Source organism: Scylla paramamosain, chromosome 11 (genome assembly GCF_035594125.1).
Source record: "Scylla paramamosain isolate STU-SP2022 chromosome 11, ASM3559412v1, whole genome shotgun sequence".
NCBI classification, from domain to species: Eukaryota; Metazoa; Arthropoda; class Malacostraca; order Decapoda; family Portunidae; genus Scylla; species Scylla paramamosain.
Window position 1 is genome coordinate 6,755,132 of NC_087161.1, and position 25,399 is coordinate 6,780,530.

General features: G+C 37.7%; 1 protein-coding gene and 1 long non-coding RNA gene across 10 annotated transcripts; one reads left to right on the top strand and one right to left on the bottom strand.

Moving 5' to 3' along the window:
• Window positions 1–1,033: 1,033 nt before the first annotated feature.
• LOC135104894 (DNA-dependent metalloprotease dvc-1-like) lies at window positions 1,034–24,616 on the top strand. 9 transcript variants are annotated; one of them, XM_064012623.1, is made up of 8 exons: window positions 1,034–1,181; window positions 7,305–7,363; window positions 9,977–10,035; window positions 11,192–11,391; window positions 14,112–14,222; window positions 17,352–17,466; window positions 20,498–20,617; window positions 22,960–24,616. In XM_064012623.1, the coding sequence occupies exons 4-8, from the start codon at window positions 11,288–11,290 to the stop codon at window positions 24,043–24,045; spliced, it is 1,536 nt and encodes a 511-aa protein (XP_063868693.1). In that variant the 5' UTR covers window positions 1,034–1,181; window positions 7,305–7,363; window positions 9,977–10,035; window positions 11,192–11,287; the 3' UTR covers window positions 24,046–24,616. The 9 variants fall into 9 exon arrangements, with proteins under 9 accessions (XP_063868693.1, XP_063868697.1, XP_063868692.1 ...); XM_064012622.1 differs by lacking the exon at window positions 1,034–1,181 and adding an exon at window positions 6,739–7,029; XM_064012624.1 differs by lacking the exon at window positions 1,034–1,181 and adding an exon at window positions 6,739–6,905.
• LOC135104895 (uncharacterized) lies at window positions 5,845–6,850 on the bottom strand. The gene is made up of 2 exons (XR_010270584.1): window positions 6,782–6,850; window positions 5,845–6,389 (listed from the first exon to the last, which is right to left on the bottom strand). It is a non-coding gene; the product is annotated as an uncharacterized LOC135104895 (long non-coding RNA).
• Window positions 24,617–25,399: the final 783 nt, after the last annotated feature.

Below are 25,399 nucleotides of genomic sequence, written 5' to 3' on the forward strand. Positions count from 1 at the left end.
ATGCAGTATTTTCTGATTTTTTTTTTTTGCACAATTTTGAAATAATATAATCTGATTTTTTAAAGGTATATAAACCAATAGAAAGTCACAAGAAAATCAGTAACAAAAAGAATAAAATAAATGTGTCACATTAAATAATAATAATAATAATAATAATAATAATAATAATAATAATAATAATAATAATAATAATAATAATAACCAAAAATTACTAAGGTCACAATATTTTTACCTTACTTATTCCTTCGTGTTCCTATTACAGTATATATTATCTTTATATATATATATATATATATATATATATATATATATATATATATATATATATATATATATATATATATATATATATATATATATATATATATATATATATATATATATATATATATATATATATATATATATCATTATTATTCCTTCTTCGCTTGTTTTCTTCGGTTTCTAGTCAGACAATCACTCGGGCAGAAGGAAGAAGAGAAGGAGGAGGAGACCCATTTGTTAGTGCCCTGTGTGCGTTTATGTGTGCGTGTGTGTGTGTGCCTGTGTAAGGATCGTCAGCCCTTCCCACACGCCAGCTGCCTGTTCGTGTGTACATAGTCGTGTGTGTGCGTTTTGTAGTGTACAGTACATAGAGGCGTGTACGAGTAGCATGACGTTAGGTAGACAGACCAGGAGCAGCAACTGTAGGTTTTAATGAACAATAAATTATGTTACTGGAAAATATGTACCGTCAATATGGTTGTCTTATTATCCTTCATTAACACACTCACAAGGAAGAAAGTATTGGAGAATAATTCAGTGATGTTTGCTTTATATCATGGGTTTGTGTGCATTAACTACTAACCTAAGTAAAGGGTACGTGGTAGTGTCAGTGATTCAGATTTCCTGTGAGGCCATGAATGAAGCACCGAAGCTTGGTTTGTATAGTTCCATAGTTCCGTTGTTTCACTTCCGTGGCTCCTGTGAAGTTGCCAGGGGTCGCCAGAATCTATACATTCGCTACAACAGAGACGTGAGAGGTGTGGATAGGTTAGTGGTAGTAATGATGAGGGAAGCGTAGAGAGGTACGAAAGGGGGATCCACTGTGGTACTCTCGTGATGCGTGGGCAGTCTGGACACCGGCGAATGAGCAGAAGAGGAATGGAGGGAGCGGAAGCCAGCCAGCCGGAGCTCCTTTGGTCTGTATTCTCAGTATTTTAACATACCTCCATTAGATCTAACAGGCTCCAAAGGAAGGTATCGGGATTCGCATTCGCAAGAGTATTTCTTGATTGTAGTGATGAGTTAATAAGGATTCTACATTATTAGTAAAAAAAAAAAAAAAAAAAAAAGCCGAATATTTTTTATTTATTTATTTTTTATTTATTTATTTTTTTTTTTTTCATTTTGTGGCATTTGAAAATAGTCTTGGTGTGAGTATAAAGCGTTTAAGAATACGGACGACCTCGCTGAGACGTCTGGCCCGCGTCTGTATCCACACTGGCCTTTCCTATCGCTTGCTGAGGACCAATGACGCCTCAAACCAAGGAAGGAAACAGTGCATAGTGATTCCGATGTCCGTTTTCTGACGGTGGGGAGAGATGAACACAACACAACGTGAACCGTGATGGGCTGTTATGTTTGTGCTGTAGCATTTTAGGCATAAGGCGTGGTGGTATTGCAGGCAAAAATGAGATAATGTGTTGGATAAGATTGATGTTGACATAGGAAGTGAAGACTGAAGAGGAAAAGGTGTGTGTGTGTGTGTGTGATCCTTCAAGTTTCTGGGTTGCGTTCAGTACCGCGACTCGGGGGGCCCAGGTAACCCGAATCACCTGAGTGACCCAACTGAACGGTTTTGGGCGCCTCCCGGGATACTGTAAACAAATCGTCGACGTTGCCATGGAAACAGCCACATTCTACCCTACTGTATCAAAAAACATATGACTGACGCTTATCCGCTTGGTTATTTGTATTACGGAGCACTTGCTGTCCTCGGCGATGAGGTTCTTGGTGAAGATCCGTTACTAATATCATTAAGTACCCATCCCATATATATATATATATATATATATATATATATATATATATATATATATATATATATATATATATATATATATATATATATATATATATATATATATATATATTTACGACTCAGTACTTTACTTGCTAGTGCATGGCATTGTACGTATGTGGACAGTACAGTAGCATTTGCAATAAATAATAAGAATAACACCAATATAAATATGGTTGGGCGGCCATTTTTGTTGTGACGTCATCACAGCACAGAGCGCCCTACCTCCTAGCTACGGGTAATCGGAGTCACCCGAGTGGGCATCCCGAGTCGCGCAAAGAGAGCATTGAGAATTGAGCGACCCAGGTAACCCTAGTCACCCAACTGAACACACCCCTGGAAGGTGTCGGCGTGTCTGTAAAACGACGAAAGACAATCAGACAACGGTGGCGCAGGTCAAGATTTAATTAAGCAGTTCAGGGAGATTTGTTTCGCATCCCTTTGAATGATGTTGCAAGTCACTGAAGGGCAAACACACACACACACACACACACACACACACACACACACACACACACACTTGCTATTTCCTCCTAATGTTGTTAAACAAATCTTCGTTATGCATTCGTCCTAAGCCTGTATTCGGCCACATGTCCTAAGAGAGCCTATACTAAATAACGGATAATAGGATATTGTAAGTGAACCAAGATTCGAAACCATGAGCAAAGAAGCAGTCTGAGTGGAGGGAAACGAGCAGTGATTAAGTAATCACTGGAAAGCAAATTAAATACTGTTGAGGATTCCATAAAATATATTACGTAACGTTTCATTACTGGTTCAAGAAATTGCTGTGCTTGACCACTACAGCTAAGCGTCAACTAAGCATGTGATTTTCTCCCTCTAGTTTATTCCTGTTTTTTTTTTAACTACAGTACCTCTTTACCTCTCTCCCTCTCTCCCTCACTCACTCCCTTATTCCTCCTCCTCCTCCTTTCCTCTTCTCCTTACTTCTCCTTTCCTTCTTTCTTTCTTTCTGTCTTCTTTTTTTTTTCTTTTTCTTCTTCTTCTTCTTTTCTCCTCCTCCTCCTCCTCCTCCTCCTCCTCCTCTTCCTCCTCCTTTTCCTCTTCCTTCTCTTCCTCTTCCTCTTCCTCCACCTCCTCCTACAGTTGTTAGACACCTTACACCAGTCAACCCACATCACTGTCAGCCCACGAGTGGCAAACATAGTTCGATATAACAATAGGTAATAGGTTAAAGGCGAGATCATCCAGGTAACGTGGTGGGGCGGGAGGAAGCCGTCACTGGCGATCCCCGTCACCTGCCCGTCAAGTCACCACCAACACCACCTTGAAATATGGAAATGTAAAATGACAACAGTCCCTGGTTGTAAAATGTATCAAGGCCAGAAATAGTACATATACCTCGAAATTATGATACGAAAGATGAAACCATTCCTCAGCGCGATCCTACAAAACAATGTAAGAAAAAATTGCAGACATAAGAAAAGAAAAAAATATTACAAGAGAAAATGCTAACATTTCTACAAATATTATACTGAATGAAAATACAGATCTTCCGTGGATGTTGAGAGAGAGAGAGAGAGAGAGAGAGAGAGAGAGAGAGAGAGAGAGAGAGAGAGAGAGAGAGAGAGAGAGAGAGAGAGAGAGAGAGAATTTTTTTTTTATGTAGGAGGGACACCGGCCAAAAGCAACAAAAAAAAAAAAAAAAAAAAGCCCACTGAGATACCGGTCCCCGAATAGGGTCCAAAGCGGAAGTCAAGAATTGAAGGATAAGTGTCTTGAAACCTTCCTCTTGAAGGAATTCAAGTAGTACGAAGGTGGAAATACAGAAGCAGGCAGGGAGTTCCAGAGTTTACCAGAGAAAGGGATGAATCATTGAGAATACTGCTTAACTCTTGCATTAAAGAGGTGGACAGAATAGGAATGAGAGGAAGAAGAAAGTCTTATGCAGCGAGGCCGCGGGAGGAGGAGAGGCATGCAGTTAGCAAGATCAGAAGAGCAGTTAGCATGAAAATAACGGGAGAAGATAGCAAGATTGCGGCGATGAGAAAGAGGCTGGAGACAGTTAAAGAAGAGTAGTTGATGAGACGAAAAGCTTTTGATTCCACCCTGTCTAAAAGAGCAGTATGAGTGGAATCCCCCACCCTCCCAATACATGTGAAGCATATTCCGTACATGGACGGATAAGGCCCTTGTACAGAGTTAGCAGCTGGAGGGGTGAGAAAAACTGGCGGAGACATGGCTGTCCATTTACATGTGAACAAGCCTTGAGGAGTTGTAATAAGGATCTCTCACCCCTCATATATCCATCTCAAAGAATGAACAATTTATTTTGTAGTTTTCTGTATCGTCTTCGTTGGATCCTTCGGAGCTTTCTTTCAGATATCAACCTTATATGTAATGATGTTGATTTATTCTCTTTATGCAGAAAGCTTACCAAAAGATAGAAATGGAGGCTATTTCTATCTGCTGCACGCTTATTTAACCGGTTGTACCACCCTTTAATATCATTATTTGTGCGTACGGACTTGTTAAAGACGCTCCAAGTGGAAGTGGCCATACAGAGCCATAGATCCATGTTCCTGAAATGCAGTCTACTACTGTGCGTACTTGGGTGCTGGTAGGTTGGTTTGGTTTGAAAGACGCTCAAATACCAGAAGTACTTCTCCCTCCAGTAGAAACGGAAGAAATACCTGCTTACGCAGGTATTTCTAGGTTCCTTCATCTTGGTTGTACGCCTGTTGTAAACCAACCTCTTGTATCTGGATGAAGTAAAACACAAATGAAGTACTGAAAACAATACCCTCATACGGAAAATAATAAGCTAAGACTAATCAACATATTTACTTCCTCCATATAGCCTGTGTCCAGTGGAAAATACGAGTACATCCCTTGATATTAGCATTGGGTAAAAACTCTGGCAGGACTTTCCATAGTGATCTTTCGAAGTCAGCTGTTATGTGTTGAGCTGAAGTTTTATTTAGAAGACAATTTAGAAGTGCATAAAATACTTGGCGGTAATCATTCTTCTTTTGGCCAGACATTAAAACAAACAATAGAGGCACCTGACTCGCATAATCCACTGTTCGCACGAAATCATTAACAGTGAAAAGGGGTGCCTACATAGCTTAAATATTCCATCAATATACTAAGATTTTTCTCTGATTATATGTCCCATTTGTTGATCAGTGGCGAGGATCAAGTGGCGCCGTCCATGGACTCCCGCATCAACTCTAAGGAAGTTATTTGGAATATGTGCCTTATTAAGTTCAAACGACAGGTACTTTTGGTTCAGTTGGTCTTAATTTCTGCATTTGCCTGTTCGCAGTTCTTACTAGGTCCTCAGGCTTAGGCAAAGTCGGGCACGGTGTATTACCCATCTCTTGCAGTAGACCCTAAATGGAATGAAATGTTGGCAACTTGGCATTAATCGCTAGCATATATATATATATATATATATATATATATATATATATATATATATATATATATATATATATATATATATATATATATATATATATATATATATATATATATAATTTTTATACCGTTTCTATGACAATTTTTATTTCTGTTGACTTCTCTCTTATAACACCATAAGATGCCATTGGATGATAATCTCTAAATACATTCAGCGTCAATCGAAATGAGAAATAAAAAATTATGGTACTATGTATGCAATTATTTTCAACAGACTTACATCATCAACTATGACAGATGCTGATTTGAAAGGATCTTGTACCGCTATTTTCTTCATCTGAGATACAATTTTAGTGGTAGAAACTGAATCAGTTGATGGAGGATAATTGTGTGACGTATTACTCTTCATAAACGTTTTATTTCTTAGCGTGACTGTTGCTTTGCATGGGATTATCTTTGGACGGACAGTACACTGCCATTATGTTACATTTGGCTGCCATAATTTTACGTTATAAGTATATCCTAGACTAACAATAAGCTTGTTGTGACCATGATTTGTACTCTCTTCAAATAACTGGAAGGAAACCATCACTGGAGGGGTTGCTTGTTCCTCATTTTCAGTCTTGCAAAAGAGGGTTTTCAGCTGCTGATTCTCCCTAGGACAGATGGCGTGTTATTCATTTCGAATGTCTTGCAGACGTCGATCTCCATGTGATGTTTCTAGTTCCATTGGAGAAATGGCGTTTTCTCCATTTAAAGTATCTTGCAGAGGTACACCTTCAAGTGATTATTCTACTTCTGTTGAGATGTTGACTTATTCCTCATTTTCAAAATCCTGAAAAGGCGGATCTTCAACCGATGACTTGAGAGGTTGCTTGTTCATTCGTACACAAGGTGCAACTCCAGTCATTGGTAATCCTTGACCTCACGGCTCTGCAGTAATCTGTTCGAGATATACCAGTATCACATTTCATGGGTTGCCACCTGCAACAGCTATTGCACCGTAGACTTGTATTGCCCCTACAGCCGCTTACAAGAGGACAGATAGGAACACAACATGCTGTCATCAACATGGCTGAAGACTTGGTGAAAAGATCACTCAGATATAGAGATGAAATAAACCCTATAAATTGTTCACAACAGTCAAGTTTTTGTTGGAAACAAAGAGTGGACAACTACAAATACAACTGAGCTCTAGATCACTGATCTGGATCTGGGTCTGATCTGGATTCGCTCGGGGTAAAAAGAACGCTCGCGGCCATTACTGACCAAAACAATGACAACACAAGCATATCACTACCCAGCAGTTACAAACGGCAGACTGTTGATGCTCACCACTGTGCTCTTAATATATAGCTTATCCTTGTGTGACGCGACGTGATGTGACGGTGAAGTGAATGGTGGCCACAAGAAGAAGAAGAAGAAGACTTGTTTATATGTGACGTCACCAAAGCACGAGGTGTGGAGGTGCAGTTGTACGTGCCTCTTTTTACTCCTATGTGTCTGTGCACCTGTGTCTGTATCCCTCACGTGCAATTACTTTTTAGAGCACCAGTACGTCACAGCCCCTCACCATTACCAAGGTACGTGTGCGTGGCGGCGTGGCGTCACATGTGTGGTGTGTTTCCCTCTATGTGGCAGAGCTGGCGTGTTTGAGTGAAGATTAATCCTTGGGGGTGCCTGAGTACCTGTGTGCCTGTGCCGCTTACGTGTGATTACCGCTCAGGACACCAGTACATCACGGCCCCTGAACATCAAGATTACCGATACAGGTGGACGTGGCGGTGTGAGTGTCCCTGCTGTGTGCGGCAGTGCAGGTGTGTGTGAGTGAAGACTAACTCCCATGTGTGTCTTGCAGGGTGCCAGGCCGCCACACACCAGCCGCTGTGTTGTGAAGATGACGGGCAGACACATCAGGTAAAGGGAATTTTTTATTATATTGAAATGAAATCAGCCTTTTCATCCAAAAGTTAAGTTAGGTTCTCTCACCAGGGACCAGATGCTCAAAAGTCTTAAGAGCCCTTTAGGCCAATGCTTTAAGTATAAGGGCCCTTACAATCAATGCCAAAGGTAAAGCTTGCCTCGGTACCACCCATAAGCTCATTTTCATGAACTCCATTTATCCTGAGAGTCGGAATTATTGGTGTTTTTAATATAATTTCTTCTGGTATTCACTCCCAAAAGTGATTGTAAGGTGGCAGAAGTGTTTTCAGACATGAAACTCCACATAAAATGTGCCAAATCTCCCAAATAAATTTAGATAGAAGGCTCCACTGGGAACTTGGCTCCACAGTGGTCATGTTGTTTTGGTAGGGTGGAGTTTCTTATGATGGAAGAGTTAACTTGGTTAATTTGAATAGTTTACCTTGAATTTTTATTATTATTATTATTATTATTATTATTATTATTATTATTATTATTATTATTATTATTCATTTATTTATTTTATTTATTTTTTTTTTTATTTAGTACTGGTATATCATTTAGATTACTAAATAATTGTGAATGTAAATTTATGGTGTTTATTAAATTTATGGTGTTTATTAAGTGTTCATTTTAATACAGAATGTATCCATGATTTACCTGTCAATGATTTATGTTATCATATACTTGTGACCTTCACCACATTCTTTAAATCCACATGCTGCTTCCTAACTTCAGGGGATGTCCATCCCTCACCACTGCTGTCATACTTGCCCACACATTATGCTGCCTTTCTGTGGTGACAGCAGCACTCAGTGCTCCCACCATGACTGCCTTTCTATTTTGCACCCCATGATGAGTATATAGCACTCTTCATTGCTGAACTTGTTTTTCTTAGCCCTTTGCTTGCCATGGTGGGCTCTTCCTCTTGTCCACTAAAATTTACAAACACGGCTGGGAAAATCTGTGAATATGGTTGGCTGCACATGACTGTAATAATGGCTATGTTTGATTGCCCAAGCTTCTCAGATGTTGTGAGCTGCTGTGATAAATGTACCCAACACAGTGCTTCCTTAAGCTAACAAGAGACTAAAGAGAGTTTTGAATATCAACCTTAGAGATCGCCCTTTAGGTGATCATAACAGAAGGTAGCTTAGAGGCGCAGTAAGGGAGAGTTTTGAGCATCCGGCCCCAGGTTGGGTTAGGTTAGGTTCCCATCTGGTCAGGTATCCCCAGAATGTTAAAGCTTTAAAGAGGGGAGCATGGACATAGGAGGGTGGGGTCAGCTGAACTCAGCACACCAGTCTCATCAAAGTAGAATTAACAATAGAGACACAGTAATGTAGGGGACTGTGGTGTGCCTCATGCAGCCAGTGGTTGTGCAGAGCTGCTATGGGTGATGTCAGGCCATGAAGTTAAACAGCAAAGAACCAAGTGTGAAATGCCGACTTACCTACATTAGGTTAGGTTTACATTAATTCATTTAATTGATTTAACAGTTTTTTCAATGTGTTGGTCACAATTTGAAAAAAAAGAATGTTTTGCACAGAAATAAATGGTCTCAAAATCTGTTTTGCTGAAATTATTTCAATAATCCACCCAAGAACTTAAAGAAAAGAGTACTTATTATTTTTAATCATCATAATGCTTGAGTGAGCTGATATAATGTTATTTATTTTGTTCATTACCTACCCAGTTCTGAGAAAGTTTAGTGATAAGTGATAATATGTAGACCTAACATGGAACTGAGTGTCAAAAACACTGAAAATGTGTCAAAATCTACAGATAAGTTACGCTATTAAAATCAAAGTGCATTGTGTTGAGGTAAAAATTAAATACCATATTTTCAAGCCCAAATTTCTAAATCGTTTGGTTCTTCCCACATTATTTTTTTATTTTTATTTTTTATTTATTTATATTTTTCTAGCAAGCATTTGTGGTACTCTAACAGTATACGTATGGAGCTTCTAGAGGCTTATCTCAGCTGTGTCAGCAACAGGCAGAATCATCAAAATCTGTATGATAAGAATGTATCCTATTTGAGTAATGGTGAATAATCCACAGGAGCAGGTACTGGTATTGTGGCTGCTTGTAAGGTCCACTCCTCCCTCAACCATCCTTTATTCCATACTTTACCAGCAATAGTAAAATTTGTTTTCACTTTTTTTTTTTTTTTTTGGGGGGAGGCTTTGGTCAAGGACAATAGAAATAGGAAAAAAAAAAAAAACTCACTAAAAAAAGAGGAACAGCCTGAACTAAATGCATCTAAAGTATCATAACTTCAGTCCCTTTGACTGTGACAGTAATTGTGTATAATAGTTAAACTATTACAAAGATAGAAGAGGTAGAGGATACAGCTTTGTAGAATAATACAAGGTGTAATATATTCTCATAAGTTAAATTAACTATCTTCCGACGTTATATTCATTTTAGTGAAATAAGAAATTAATGAGCTTATTTGTTAAAAATCATACTGATCTGATTCAAATCATGATTTTTACTTAGATTAAGATAAACTAGAATAATATTTTTTTAATTCTTTGATGTAACAACCCTGTCATCTATGTAATGATTCTTATTAATGCATAAATTTCTAATGGTTTTCAGAAATGATTGACAACTGGAGAGTACACAACATAAAAAAGAAAAAAGATAATACAGAAAAAGTAAGTTACATCTCCTGTGGAGCATGTCAGCTCATGCTGAACAATATCCTTGGTAACAAGTGTTATCACACATGTTACGACAGCAGTATTGGAAACATATAGATAGATTCAGGAAATAATTTGCCAAAATTAGTACATTGAAGTTGAAAAATGAAAAAACCTCAACTGTTCTCCATGCTCTGAGGAAGAGTCCCCAAGCTTGCACCTCTTTCAGTCTTGTCTTGAGATTAGATTAAGTTGTCTGTAATGGTTGCAGTTAGGAGTCAGGACTTTGTCTCAGAACAAAGCAGTCCTATCATCCTCTGTCAGAGAACTCCCCCAAAAGGGGATGGCTGTAATAAGGTTTCACAGGACAGCTCATCTGTCTCCTTTCTGTCCCAAAAATGTCATCTCTTTATTCTGAAATGTTATTTTATGAATGATTTTGTCTTAAAACTTATCAAATGCAGTATATATATATATATATATATATATATATATATATATATATATATATATATATATATATATATATATATATATATATATATATATATATATATATATATATATATATATATATATATATATATATATATATATATATATATATATATATATATATATATATATATATATATATATATATATATATATATATATATATATATATATATATATATATATATATTCTGCATCATAGTATGAGTGTTCATGAGTATCTTTTATTCAGCTTAAGTATTTGTTAACACATCTCTTCCAGAAGCATGGGTTGGTGTCCTATACCATACTGCATGCTGTCTTTTGTGTCCTTTCTCTGTCTTCTGTGTATAGTCTACCTAAGGATAGTGTTGGAGTAGGGAGCCACTCATTCTTGTCAATTGTTCCTGTTCTCTAAGTGGTGATTGGGATTCATACTCACAGAATCAGATAGCAGTTCTGTTATTTAGAATAACAGTATAAAAAAAATGTTGCTGTAGAAAATCCCTGAATGCAATTTATTCAAATGACAGTTCATGTGTAGACATTCCAGTCACCCACTACCATATATAAGAAAACAAGCTTGCATGTTTGATCTAGATAAGAACCATTCATTGACATGCTTTCCTCTGCTGACTTTATGGTGAAGAGGAATAAGAACTTTTTTCACATGTACTACATTATTTTCCTCCCTTAGGCACTTGCATCATGTCAGCAACCAGTGCCAGGTGACCGCTGATGGGTGTTGCCAAGGCAGGCCGGATGGTGAGGAGTGCTGGCAGGAACAGCCACCATGGAGTACAGGAAGGTCCATGAAATGTTCTGCAGCTTTAACCAAAAGTACTTCTGGGGAAAATTAAGCCAAGTGAAACTCAACTGGAGTAAGAATATGACTCTGTGAGTAATACATACTGTGACATTGTTGATGTAATCTTAAATGCTTCCTTTAAGTATTTACATTTATTTATTTATTTACTTATTTTATTTATTTTTTAGGGGGAGGGGAGGGGGAGTATTGATTTATTCTGTTCAGACAGTAAAAAAAGCAATGACTAAATCAACAGAATAGAGAGGAGATGTACTGTATGGGAATATGACTACACTTCAATCCAGAAACAAATGAAAGGGATGGGATTGGCATGAGAAGATTAAGATGAAAGAGAGGAAAAAAGAATTGACAGATGCAAATAGTAATGATATGTACTGTGAAGCTTTGACAAATAAAAAGTATGACAATATACCTAAGCTGAAAGAGATGGAGAGCTCTATAATACAAAACAAAATTCAAATAAGAATTAGCAGGACTAATGAACAGGACAGATGAACATGGCAAACTTCTAAATTATGAAGGTGAGAGAGTAATAAATATACATAACTTAATAATGTATAAACCTGTCTGGGAGTCTGCAAGGTATCAAAGGAGTCCAGTGGTGTAGTGTTTGCAGGCTCAGCTCAAACAATGAGTCTGGTGGTTTGAATTCTTGGCCAGGCAGGTGGGTTGAGCTTGTCTCCTCATGTATTGTGGCACATTTCATCTAGCAGGGATATGTGGAGTACAGATTCAACTGAAGCTGCAACTTGCCATTCCACCCCGGCTGCAGGTCCTTAGCCTACATGTCACCCATAGCATTATCTGTCTCTGGAAATTTTGAAGCTGCCTCACTTTACCCTGGGACATCTCTCAGCTTACCTCAGACTACTGATCTCTTAGCTTGGCATTGTGATTTGATCCTAGTATAGTGATACAACAGTCAAGACCAAACCAATGAGCCTTGGTGACCATCTAAGCCTGATTGATAACAAGTCAGATTCCCATAATCAGTCCTTGGTGATGGTGCCCTCACTGGCTGATTCATCTGCTCTACGGATCAGTTTGTCAGTGTTTCCTTGTTGCTCCAAAGCTGGGCATAATTGTGTCCCAAGATTCAAAGACAGATTTATTGATGGGGGTGATAGGTGGAAATGAGTAGGTATGTTTAGCACAGGGACTGCTATAGGTAGGCCTGATGACCTCTTGCAGCTTCCCATATTTTCTTATACAGTGGAACCTTTGTTTTTTAACTTAATTTGTTCTAGAATGTTGTTCAAAATCCAAAATATTCGGAAAAACTTAAACTACTTTCTCCATAGAAATCAACATAAAATAGATTAATCCATTCTCAGACAGCTGTCCACTGCGTCTTAGCAGGTAATGACCGATGCTTCTACTGCTAAGATGGCTGGTGCACATCTCCAGCTTAGAAATTATTTATCCAGAAAGGATGTATTGTATGAACTTAGTGACACAGAACTCATCAGAAGGTATTCTTTAGACAGTTCAGGTATTCTCTTTGTCACCGATCAAGTGAGGGAAGCCTTGCAGGGTGACACAGAGGAGCAACCCACTCACTGCCAAAATGAAGTGATCATAACACTTAGACATCTTGCTGCTGGGAAAAGCTACTGAGAAAATGCAGTTATGCAGTAGTGATGGCATTGTAAGTCATGGAGCCACAGGAAGCTCAGAATTACTCCCAAGTGCCGAACCTTGTTTGTTTACATTGAGGTTCTTCAATGGGATCACATTTGACATTTCAAAGACTGAATTACTGTCTTACCCACTGTCTCTCCTCCAAATATATTAAAACAAAGGAAAGATTTATAGAAGCTATAAATTAGTGATAAATAGCAGCTATTGCTATATCTTTTAGTATTTGAAATGTTAAAAAACCAAATTATGGTGCAACAACTGAAGTAATTATGAGTTAAAATTTTGTTCAAAAACCAAGTTGTTTAGAAAGGGAGACATTTGGTAACCAAGGTTACCAAGGAGGTCTGATACATGCTTTCATTTTCACATTTACTACATGTACAGTAATGAAAACACAATATGATTTTCTCAAGTTGCCTAAAATATTTGGTAGCTCTTGCCTACATATGTGCCTTTTTATTTATTTATTTATTATCATTATTATTATTATTATTATTATTATTATTGTTGTTGTTTATTTATATATATATATATATATATATATATATATATATATATATATATATATATATATATATATATATATATATATATATATATATATATATATATATATATATATTTATTTATTTATTTATTTATTTATTTATTTATTTATTTTTTTATTTATTTATTTTTTTTATTTATTTTTTTTTTTTTGACACAATCTTCACTGAATTAGAAATAAAAAAAATCATGTTTTTATTCAAGTACTTTACACCAGAAACCCAAAAGACACATGTAGGCATATTGCTGACAGCAGGCCTCATCCTGTTCCATCCTTCCTTTTACATGCACAAAATTCCTTTTCCTGCACAAAATTCTGATAAACTTGATTTCTGGACTTTTTTTTTGTTGCTTATCTTGATTATTGCTCAATGTTTTGTGGCTCGCCTGCAGATTCTCCAACCTGCTGTTATTAGTACAGTGGTACCTCAGTAAACTTCTGCTTTGGAATAAGTCCAACTTGGCATACTTCCTGTTTGGACGCGAAAAAATTTGCTTGGTGTACAGCCTTGTTTGGAATATGACTCACATGCTAGGACTTGCATGGGTCAAAATGAGTCACAACACCACACATTACCCTCATGTACCTCTCTTGAGACAGAGTCACAACTGGCCATGAACATTGTTACCAAGTTGGCAGAACTCTCCTTCCAAACAATAACATCTCCCTTCTCAGCATCATCCTAGTAGGCACTCGACGCTTCTCAGTAAGGTAAAGTTAGTTTGAATTTTCATTTATTTTATCCACAGTAGGGTACATGGTCATTATAATGTAAAACTGCAATAACGTGCTGAAATTTGAATAAATATCTGATCAGAATAACAAACAAAACTGGCATAACGAACACACCACTCATGCGAGCACTGGAATTCTAATAAATATTTAATTGGAATAACAAAATGAAATTGGCAAGGTAAACTTGCCATTCATGTGAGCACTGAAATTTTAATAAAAATTTAATTGGAATAACAAACTAAAACTTGCAAGACTAACTCCCCAGCTGTGCAAGCCACTAGTCATCTATCCGACACCTGTCCCTTCCTCCCTTTTTTCCTTTCCTCTCCCTTTTTTCGTCTTGTCTCAAACCTCCATCCCTGTCACTTCCCCTCCCTGTTATCTCAAGGATAAGGGATTAGGGAGTGATACCTTGCTCTCTCTTTGTCTCCTTCTCATTCATTTTTTGTCATTTTGCTTCATCCTTCCTCACTCTTGTATATGTAATTCCATTTTCATTCTTAATCAGTCTCATTCTATTTAGCAATCCTTAGGATTGTTCTTACTTTCAGAGAGAGAGAGAGAGAGAGAGAGAGAGAGAGAGATGATGGAGGGAGGGAGGGTGGCAGAGAGAGAGGTGAAATAGTTCTCCAAAAGGTCAAAAGGAGAAGGAATAGAGAGAGAGAGAGAGAGAGAGAGAGAGAGAGAAACGGCTCCAACTTATGGGGGTTTACTGTATATGCGTGACGCTGACAGTAGGTAAATGTGACCTATATTTGTCAAAGCAGCATGAAACTCTGGGTGATACTACAAGAAATTTAGGACTAGGCGGGAAACTTGGGATTGTACTGTACATATTTGCTGTGTTATTTCAAATGCAGTAGTGCATTTTATATTATTTTTTGATTCCCTGGAACCAATTAATTTTTCCCATAGGTTCTTTAGTTACCATAACACACATTTGCCATAATGAACACTGCATTGGAACAAATCATGTTCGTTACTGCATACCCTACTATATAATTCCTTTTGTTTTTACTGTATATGACTGTATATAAGATGCACCTTTTTTTTTCATAAAAATGGCTTAAAAAATCACTGTGCGTCTTATATAGATTTAATTAATCTTGAAAATTCCCAAAGATTTACTTCACTGTATTATAGACAAGGGTGTTTTATCATATTTTTCAACAATAATGTAAAAAAATGTTGAAAATAAAAATGCAACCCTGTTCAATGTTGTGCCAAGTGTGCTGTTGGTATCTCAGTAGCTGGGCTGCATTCTTCACCTCACCTCCGTGACTAGGCCACTACCTCTGTTTTATTATTACAATCATGTAGGATGTTTTTACTCTTGTGGCTGCTTTCTTTTTGTTCAGCTCTACCACCAGCTTGCTTTAAATATTACATGCTTAAATACATAAAAAAAAAGTTTTATCCTGAATATGCCTTGTTGACATGGGGGTGCATCTTATATGCCATCAAATATGGTATGTATTTTAGTATTAAGCAGTGTTTGAATGATTTTATACAACCCCATCAATGTACTGTATAATATCCCAATAACAATAGGATTTTCTCTCTCTCTCTCTCTCTCTCTCTCTCTCTCTCTCTCTCTCTCTCTCTCTCTCTCTCTCTCTCTCTCTCTCTCTCTCTCTCTCTCTCTCTCTCTCTCTCTCTCTCTCTCTCTCTCTCTCCATGGGAATGGATTAATCATTTTCCCTTTATTTCTTATGGGAAAAAAATTTGTTTGATATAAGTCCAAGGATCTGGAATGGATTAAGGATGTATACCAAGGTACCACTGTACATTCAAATCCCAACCCACTTTATTTGTAGGTTTTGGTTTTTATTTTTATTCTTTTAAATTTTAAGTACAGTAGTCCCTCAACTATCGCAGGTGTTACGTTCCAAAATCACCTGCGATAGGTGAAAATCTGTGAAGTAGAAACAGTACTGTACTGTATATTTTTTTATTATTTCTATAATTTTTGTATATTTATTTTATTATTTTAATATATTCAAGTTTTTATAGACTCTCCCCACACTCTTATAAACCTTTTCTACACTCTTAAGCACTTAATAAACTCAAACTTACTTTTAGATTCATCCCTTTGTATTAAAAATAAAAATTAAATACAGTACACTTACCTGTGAAGATACTACAACTTGATTGATGATGATGATAATGATGATTAGCTGCACTGTACTGAACAATGTAGGTGATGACAATGTATATAGGAGAAGATTACAGCTGACAGCCCAACACATGCAGGCAGTGCAAGGCAAGTGTTTATTTATGTTTAGGAAAAATTATCATACTGCTCATTGCCTATCCATAATTTAACACCATCTTTGTCCATCCATCCTTTTTCATGAAAATGTACAAAAGTACGTGGTGGGAATTTTATTTTAGGTTTAGTTTTGCACTTGAAAATGAAGAAGGTATTTTATTCATTGTACTGGTATATCACTGTCTCAGTTGTCTGCTGGTCACTGACCAAAACTTTGCCACAGACGGTCTGGTAGTTTGGGTGTCACATTATATCACCATTATCAGCTAAAAACCATTAAGTTCAAACCAAAATTTTGGGGTCATCTTATCTAAAAGACATCTTATCCACTGAAATATACCGTAAGTTGAATCAAGGCTATAGGGCTTCATCTTTATGAATTACAAGAGTGTATTTCTATTTATTAATTTATTAATTTGTAGGCTAGAAAGTGCTTATTTTACCACAGAAATATTTAAAATATAAAAAATATAAATACCTGTTGGGTACAGAAACCCATGATACGCAAAGGAGTCCACAATATATCATCCAGAAAAAATACATGATGTACTGAGGGCACAATAGGTGAACCTGCAATAGTTAAAGGATTACTGTATATCTTATTTTGTTGCTTTTACCATTCATTTTAATGTTATTGTTTATTCTTTTATTTTTTATTTATTTATTTTTTTATTTATTTTTTTCACCATATGACCATAGTTGTTGCAGCACCATGCAAAAAATTTTCAATCAGTTTATTTGCTGTAACCAGTTTATCCCATCTTATGTCCCTCCCTCTGTTGTCTGTGTGTGAGGTCCTCAGCATAGGTCATCTGATAGTGGTGCCTTTGCAGGTGTGCTGGAAAGACCTACTGCAGGGAGAGGCGAGGGGTTTTTTCATGCTCCATCTACCTTAGTGAGGCACTCTTGTCCCAGCGGCCTGCCGATGACACTGTCAACACCTTACTTGTTAGTGAGAGAGAGGGAGGTTAGGGGGTAGGGCATTCAGGTGTGTGTGTGTTTGCATGTGTGTGTGTGTTCATCTGGTTATGGAATATAGGAAATAAGGTTGCAGTCATCCCTTGACATCCATGGATTTAAGTTACAAAGTTTTAAAGAATTAAGTATCTGGGTTTTCAAAAGCACTTTTATGGTGAGCCTAAATACATCCAGTGCTGGGCATAACACTGTGTGCAGTTTCCATTCTTACACTAGTGTCTATGCCAGGAGTGTGAAACTCATGGCCCACAGGATGATCTTTAGCAGCCCACAGTGACATGTGATTTTTTTAACTCAGTACTATGATTGTTATACTTGAGAAAACTACGAAATTTTTAAGGTGAAGCCAATGATGTGGTTATGTGGTTTGGCTGGGAATGATAGGGGTTGTTTTGTGACAATGTGATGTGTGTTGTGATTTTTTTTATGATATGTCTGTGTCATATCGGTTGTTATGTGGATCGGTGTGATGTGCAGTTTGATGTGGTCTTGTGTTAAGACTGTGTGATGTTGGTTGTTGTGTGACCTGTGACACTGGTGATATGTGGTGTGGCTGGGAGTGATGTGGCTTTGTGTGGTGTGGCTGAATGTGATGTATGGTGTTGTGTGGCTTATGATGTGGTGTGGTTTGATGTAAAAAAAAAAAAGTGTGGTGTTGTCACTATGGGACTTTTTCTCCTTTTGCTTTTGTGCTTGTTGCTGCTGCTGCTGTTGTCATTGTCATTGTGGGTATAACTATTCTTGCTGTTCTATCTTTAGCAACACTCATAAAATCAGTGATGGCCCACAAGACCATAATGCAGTGTATAATTGGCTCTCAAAATGGTTTGAGTTTAATATTCCTGGTCTACACCTTGTATGTTTACAGAACTGCAGTAAAGAGTCAATGTCACTGCAAGCCCCTGTACTCAGGTATTGCAGGTAATCATGTCTGCCTACCACCACCATCAGTGCCTTCCTCTACAGCACTGGTATGCTGCTTCAAGCAGTTCACTCTACCTATGTTGCAACAATGCATACTCATTTAACCCAGCCGAGTCCTCAAGATTAATGTGGCTGAGGAATGTGACAGGAACATCATCAAATATTGCATAACCTTACAGTTCCTTTGTTTACATAATGTTGCAGTGCACTAACTCACTTTTGCCATCTGCCTCAATTATCCCTTACCTAGGTCATAAAACACATCTTAAAATGACCATATAATATTATATATTCATCATTGTGGTAAAAAAAAATATTCCCATAAAAGTGAATAGAGCACTGTAGAGGAATCAGTCAAAACAGTTTTTGGTCTGAGTGAATGGCTTGTGTGGCAACAGCTCAACACAACACCTGTGAGAAGCCATTTGCTGTGCTATTTTAAATGCAGCAGCAAATTTTATCATTATGAAAATAAATTTATGACATGATGAAATGTTAAATTCTGGTAGTTTCTATCATACTGTTTGGTACCCAGCATAGGTTTGTATGTGTAGATACTATTCATGGAAAAAAATGTCTGTTTTTCTGAATTACAAATGAAAGTTTGTGTATCTTCATTGAGAGAATAATTTGAATCTGAGACCAAAGGGATATATTTGGTGCTGTTGTTGCCACCACTACACTAACCTCTCAGGTTTTCAAACCATGTCCTTAAGTTCAATAAGACTGAGTAGAACAAAAGAAACAGTATCTCAGACATTATTTAAATTTCCCTGTGGTGAGGTGCACAGTGCACTGGAAGAGGATGTCACTCAAGGAACATTGGTTGTTTTGTTGGCTGTGGTAACAATGTGAAGGTGGGAGGATGAGGTTGGGATGATTTTTGTGGTGAGACCAGCCAGTCTTAAATTATTATCTCTTTAGTTTGTAGTGCATAAATGTAAAATATATATATGCAGGTAGGGTTTCTTTATTGATGTAAAGAAATGAGAGTCTAGGGGTGTGTCTAAGGGAGGCATCAGCTTTTCAACATTCACAGTTACCTCTGTTGTCTAACCCTCATGGATGTGAAGGCATGACTGTGCCTTCATGGGGTCCTGTCTTTGTGTTTCATTTGGCCAAACTCTTAATTCACGAATGCTTTTATCATGTGTGTGTGTGTGTGTGTGTGTGTGTGTGTGTGTGTGTGTGTGTGTGTGTGTGTGTGTAAAAAAAAGCCTTTGAGTTGATAAGTATAAGTTGGGGTAAATTGTAATTATTATTGAACATCCACAGGACATAACACAAGTTTCTGTGGATATTGCTAGAGGTAAAAGTACAAGTTATTCTATGAAGGAAATTTGCTATTCACATATGCATTTTGAGGTATTGTTTAGCTGTGTCATAAAATTCAAGTGTGACTACGTGACAGATGCAATGGCTGGGCCAGGCAGGTATTCACGGCAGGATGCGTAGACATAGGATGCCCTTGGCTGAAATTATGACTTATTCAGTCATTCTTTCCTGAAGTTTTGGAGCATTACAGTATCCTACAACAAAGTGAGTGGTATTAATGGACTGATGACTTAGCAATAAACATTACATACGGATAATATTGATGTACATGATAAATAATAAGTAAAATAATATGCTACATGGCACCATGCCTGCCTGGGTATGGAGGGGAGGAGTAAGGCTAGTAGCAAATCAGCTGATTTCCAGTCATTCACTTGCATTTCCCACTGAAGTAGTGAAAGTGGGTGCATTTAGATTGTATTGCATAAGTTTGAGAGGAAAAACTGCTGGCAATACAATTCCCAGACAGTCATGTGGAGTGTTGGACTTGGTGTTTCGCTGCCATGGATGCCTGCCCAGCTGTTGTGAATGTGTTGCCTGCCATTGCTTGAATTTCATAACACAGATAAACAAGGCACCAAAATGCATATGAATAGAACATTTTCAATCTAGTGTAACTTGAACTTTAACCTGTAGCATTATCCACAGAATCTCTTGTTACATCCTGTATAAAGGTTCACCTGTACAGAACTTGCATTATCTAGGTTGAGTGTAACTACATTGATTTTTGATATTGCCACAGCATGAAATGATCCATGCATACTTGTTTTTGACGGAGGGCCGCAACCACAAGATGGGCCATGGGCCACAGTTCAGGGAGCACATGACTCGCATCAACAAACTCCATGGCTCAAAGATCACTGTGAGTACACACAGTGTTCACTAAAATGTGCCTTGATGTGAATGAGGTGTCATGTGTAGAAGATAGGTTTTAACTCAGGCTTGTATTCATAAACAATTTGAGGTCTCTCTGGCATTATTTTGAAAGGTAACAGATGATTGGTTGGGGTTTTTATTATGACTTTTCCCATTAATGGTGCAGAATCCTTTCCAACTATCATTGCAATCATGAAAATACTCTTGAAAACTTCCACAACTTCCACTAAAAGTATTCAAGATGAGGCACTGAAATGTTTCAGAATACAAACCTGGGTTGCCAAAAAAGAGGATTGATTGCTTTGATTTTGGTGAGTGCACTGTTCCAAGGCAGGACAACTAACATGCATTGTGTATCTCCCTAACCTTTAACACGTTCTTGAGTCTGCTTGAATTATTGCTGACATTAACAGGTATTAGAGAGGAAACAGTGACAAGATTCAGTAAAGAGATTACTTGAGTTGCCAGGGTAAATTTCATATATTCTGCCATTGTACAATGTGTCATAGTAGTTGATTTATTTTTGTTTCATTCTATTGTCTTTAGAAGAGTACTTTTCCACATGCTGAGTGACAATTAGAAAAAGTAGAACAATATTTAATTTGAAAACTTGAGGAGACATATTATAAAACATGTCCAACCAGTTACATACTACTGTACATGCAAAATATGAAAGGGGATGACAGAAGGAATGATGAGATCCAGAAGGGGTGGAGGTTTAGTACATGTTGACAGAACCAGTTTGGGATAGTGAAAGACAGGAACAATCTCTTTAATTTTGATGAATCTGTCTGAACCTAAGAAGTCATTTCTGGGAACTACTTGTAGGATGTTTGGCTGTGACTAGTTACTGTTGTCTTTTCAGGGAAGCACAGTTTTTAGCTCTTTTTACTGTTTAGAGGAGCCATGGTGATGTCATAGGACCACTACTGGCCTAAGAAACTTGCATAACATTACAGAGTCAGTACTTAGGAAAATTTGAGAGGAATTTAGAGACTGGAAAGCCTTCTGGTATTGATGGAGACTGACATGATTTGCATCCTTCAATCATCTTTTACATTCTCATACCACCTCTCCAGCCACATTTCATTCTTTCACTTGTACAGATGTGTTTTGTGAGTATTGATGTATGATAATTTTTTTTATGAATATTTTTCTTTTCATCTGTTTTGTACACTATCATTTGATTTTATCTATGATAATTTTAACTCTCTCTCTCTCTCTCTCTCTCTCTCTCTCTCTCTCTCTCTCTCTCTCTCTCTCTCTCTCTCTCTCTCTCTCTCTCTCTCTCTCTCTCTCTCTCTCTCTCTCTCTCAGGAAGGAAGGAAGGAAGGAAGGAAGGAACATATTGTTCCCATGGACATATGAGGAGAAATTATGTTGATGACTGGATGAAGCCTGTAGATATTTTGAAATCAAAGACTAGTGCCAGAAACGTAATTTTCAGAGAGCACATGAGATGATATTGAGGCCACAATAAACCAAAGGGATTATCAGAACAACCTATCGAATTGTAATGTCAGTATGACAACACTTCATTTGAGTAACACCAAAAGAAAATATACAACTTCAGGTCCTAAAAGCTTTAAACTATTTAGGTAATGCTTTTGCTGTCCATGGTGTCTGCTGAATACCATAAACTTGCACCACAACATTCTGTCAAACATATCATTGCAGTGAAAGGGTTGGCAAGTGAAATACTGCAGAATCCATCCCAAAAAGATGGCACAGGTGACAGACAGGAACAGAACATGACACTGTATGGAATGGATTGAACAGTGAAAGAATTAGGGGAAAAAAATGTGCTTTGTTCAAAGGAAAGATTGGATGAATATAGACACAAAGATTGGACCCCACAAGCCTAGCTCAGACCCTGCATACAAAATCTTAGTATAGAAACATTATATTTGTTGCTTTACTGCACAGTCATACTTCAGTTTTGTGTTTGAATATGAAGGTGTTACATGATCTTTTAATTAAAGTGCCAAGATATTAGTATTAGTAATGCTCAGCAATTTAAATAATCTACACAAATCAGACTTCAAGTCTGATTGTTCCATAACAATAATTGTATCTCCTTTCCTTGTTATTTAAACTGTGATGATGTTTTCATATTCATGAGAACTTCTCTGAATTGTCATCATGTTTTTACAATTACTTTTATTTTATAAGAAATTAATATTAAAAGTTTATAATCCAGCTTGCACTTCCCTAGTTACTCCAGATATGTAATCTTTTATTGTATATACTGACATATACCTACATTCTGTACATGTACATCCTAAAGCATCTGACATGGCATTGTAATGTACAACTTACTCTTCCCAGGTATTCCACAACTTCCACAAGGAGGTAGACAAGTTCCGGGTCCACGTGTACCGTTGTGACGGCCCGTGCACTAAGAAGCGGCCTTACTTTGGTGTCCTGCGCCGTGCCATCACCCGCCCCCCTGGCCCCATGGACAAGTGGTGGGCCAAGCATAGCCAGGAGTGTGGGGGAACATTTCACAAGGTAGAAGGTCCTGATATTTCTCCCAGCACTTCACAGAACACACCCAAGCCAGCAAGAGCAAGCCCAGCATTCTCACTAGGTACACCATCCCCCAAGTATACACCTTCCCCAAGAACAATTACCTCACCTGGGGCACGGTCCAGTGGAGTCACATCAAGGGGCACCACAAGTGACACCACTAAATTTATATCAAGTGGTGTGAGGAAAAGAATTGCCTTTGGCCAGGAGAAAAACACAGATGGCTCAACCTTTGGTGAGGACCACGTGGTACAAAAAATAAAGGAGCGTCATGCACACACCAGTCGCTCCATTCTGCTATCCAAGGAGGAGACAAAGATGATGTGGCGGGGACCCAGCCCTGAGCAGGGAACATTGGTGGAGGGCCGAGTGAACTACAATTACAGGATTAAGTCTGGCTTTAAATTTAACATTCATAAATACTTGGAGAGATACAGAGCTGTAAAAAATGCAGAGGCAAGATTATCTCAGAAGATTAAAGTATCTCAGGGTCCTCATGCCTCCTCTAATGCCCATAAATTCACAAGGCTTCAATCTCCAGAGACTCATACACCAAGAAGAACAGAAGCTACCAAGATGTCTGAAGTATCCTTTGATGATAAAACATGCACTACAAGCCCTAAGACTGTACCTCCTGTTGTGACATGTTGGAATTGTGGGGTAAATGTCATGGTGCCTAAGGATGTGCAGCACTCACAGAGATCAGATACCAAAGACATTGTTTGTGACACCTCTAAAATTACTCCACAAGGAAGTAAAAAGAACTTGCAGGATAATGTCTCTCCAAAATTGGTTCCATGTCCTTCCTGTGGAGGTGAGATTCCAGAAAATGAACTTAATAGTCACCTGGATGAATGCCTGTTGCCATTCACTGATGAGTTTTAGCTCAGATTGTTCATAATATATATAGTCTTGAATGCAATTACTACTTTTACTGAGGATGTGTTGGTGTTCATTCAGTGAGGTTCACACAGCAGTGGCATAGGAAGGAGTAGTGGTCAAGTGGTCATCTCATGGAAGTAGAGAACTCAGGCCTTTAAGAATATGAGTCCCTCTAGAATGTGACCTTTTTTTCTGCAGCTGTCAAATAGCTAAAGATTACCCAAGTGTTGGCCATCAGTCCCCTCTTTGACAGTGTACACTGGGGAGTACCAAGGAAGTGGCATGAGCCTTTACAGTTGTCACTGTGCATGGTGTGTCAGTATCAGGGATGACTGGATGGAATAGATTAAGGTATAGTTTTAAGACCTGACATACAGATTATTCTAAATAAAAATGTCTTTATTCTATAATAATAACATGATATGCTGGTTCAAGTTTGCAAACTTCTGCTTTTCTCATGCCAGTTTTTATTGTTAATCTGTGATATAATCTAAGGGTGTCAGGTTTGAACTCAAGTTGTGGAAGAAACACTTGCCATTTAATAAATTACAAGTTGGGCTTCCATTATTTGAGACTACAAGGTTTTATTTGAAACCTTCTTGTGTCATAGTAGGAGTGGAATATGCAGTCATTATTATTGTTACTAAAGGTAGATAAATTCTGAAAATGCTGAAGGGAGTATTTGCATAGCAGTAAAAACTAATAAGGCCACTAACATATGCTAGTGTACATAGCACAAGTTGAATCTAGGAAACAGATTTAGGTATTCAAGAGTTACCAGTGGTCTTGACAAAATGGATGGAGACAGTTTAGTAAGTACATCACATTTGGGTGAAGAAGTTAATTGTGCTCTGTAGGAGATAGTTTGGTTACATGATGTGAGCAAAAGATTTCTCCAAGTGAAAGAGAAAGATCCTTAGACAGTGCTATAATACAAAAGAAAGAGAATGAGGGTGTGAGGAGGTAGAAGTGTACAAGAATGGAATGTAGGAACAGAAGCAAGTAAAGACTTTTGCTCTGGTCATGACCCTGAAGAAGTTTCAAGGGACATGTCAGAATAAACCTCCATACTCAGAAAAGTGTCTGGTCAAGATTTAGTACACATCCCGGGGCTGGTGTCCTGATGCTTCACTGTCCTGCTCTGCTGCAGGATGTGGGGATTCATAATAACAGCATAGATTGTATCATTAGTCTTGCATGCATTTTGTGAATTGCACCTTCACTTTAAGTTAAGGCTCATCATCTTGAATGCTTTGGGTATTCATTAGGATTATTTTCAAAGGCTATAGAGATGATCAGCTGAATTCTTACAATGCCATTTTCTTAAATGGTGCAGAATTCTTATTAATGTTACCAG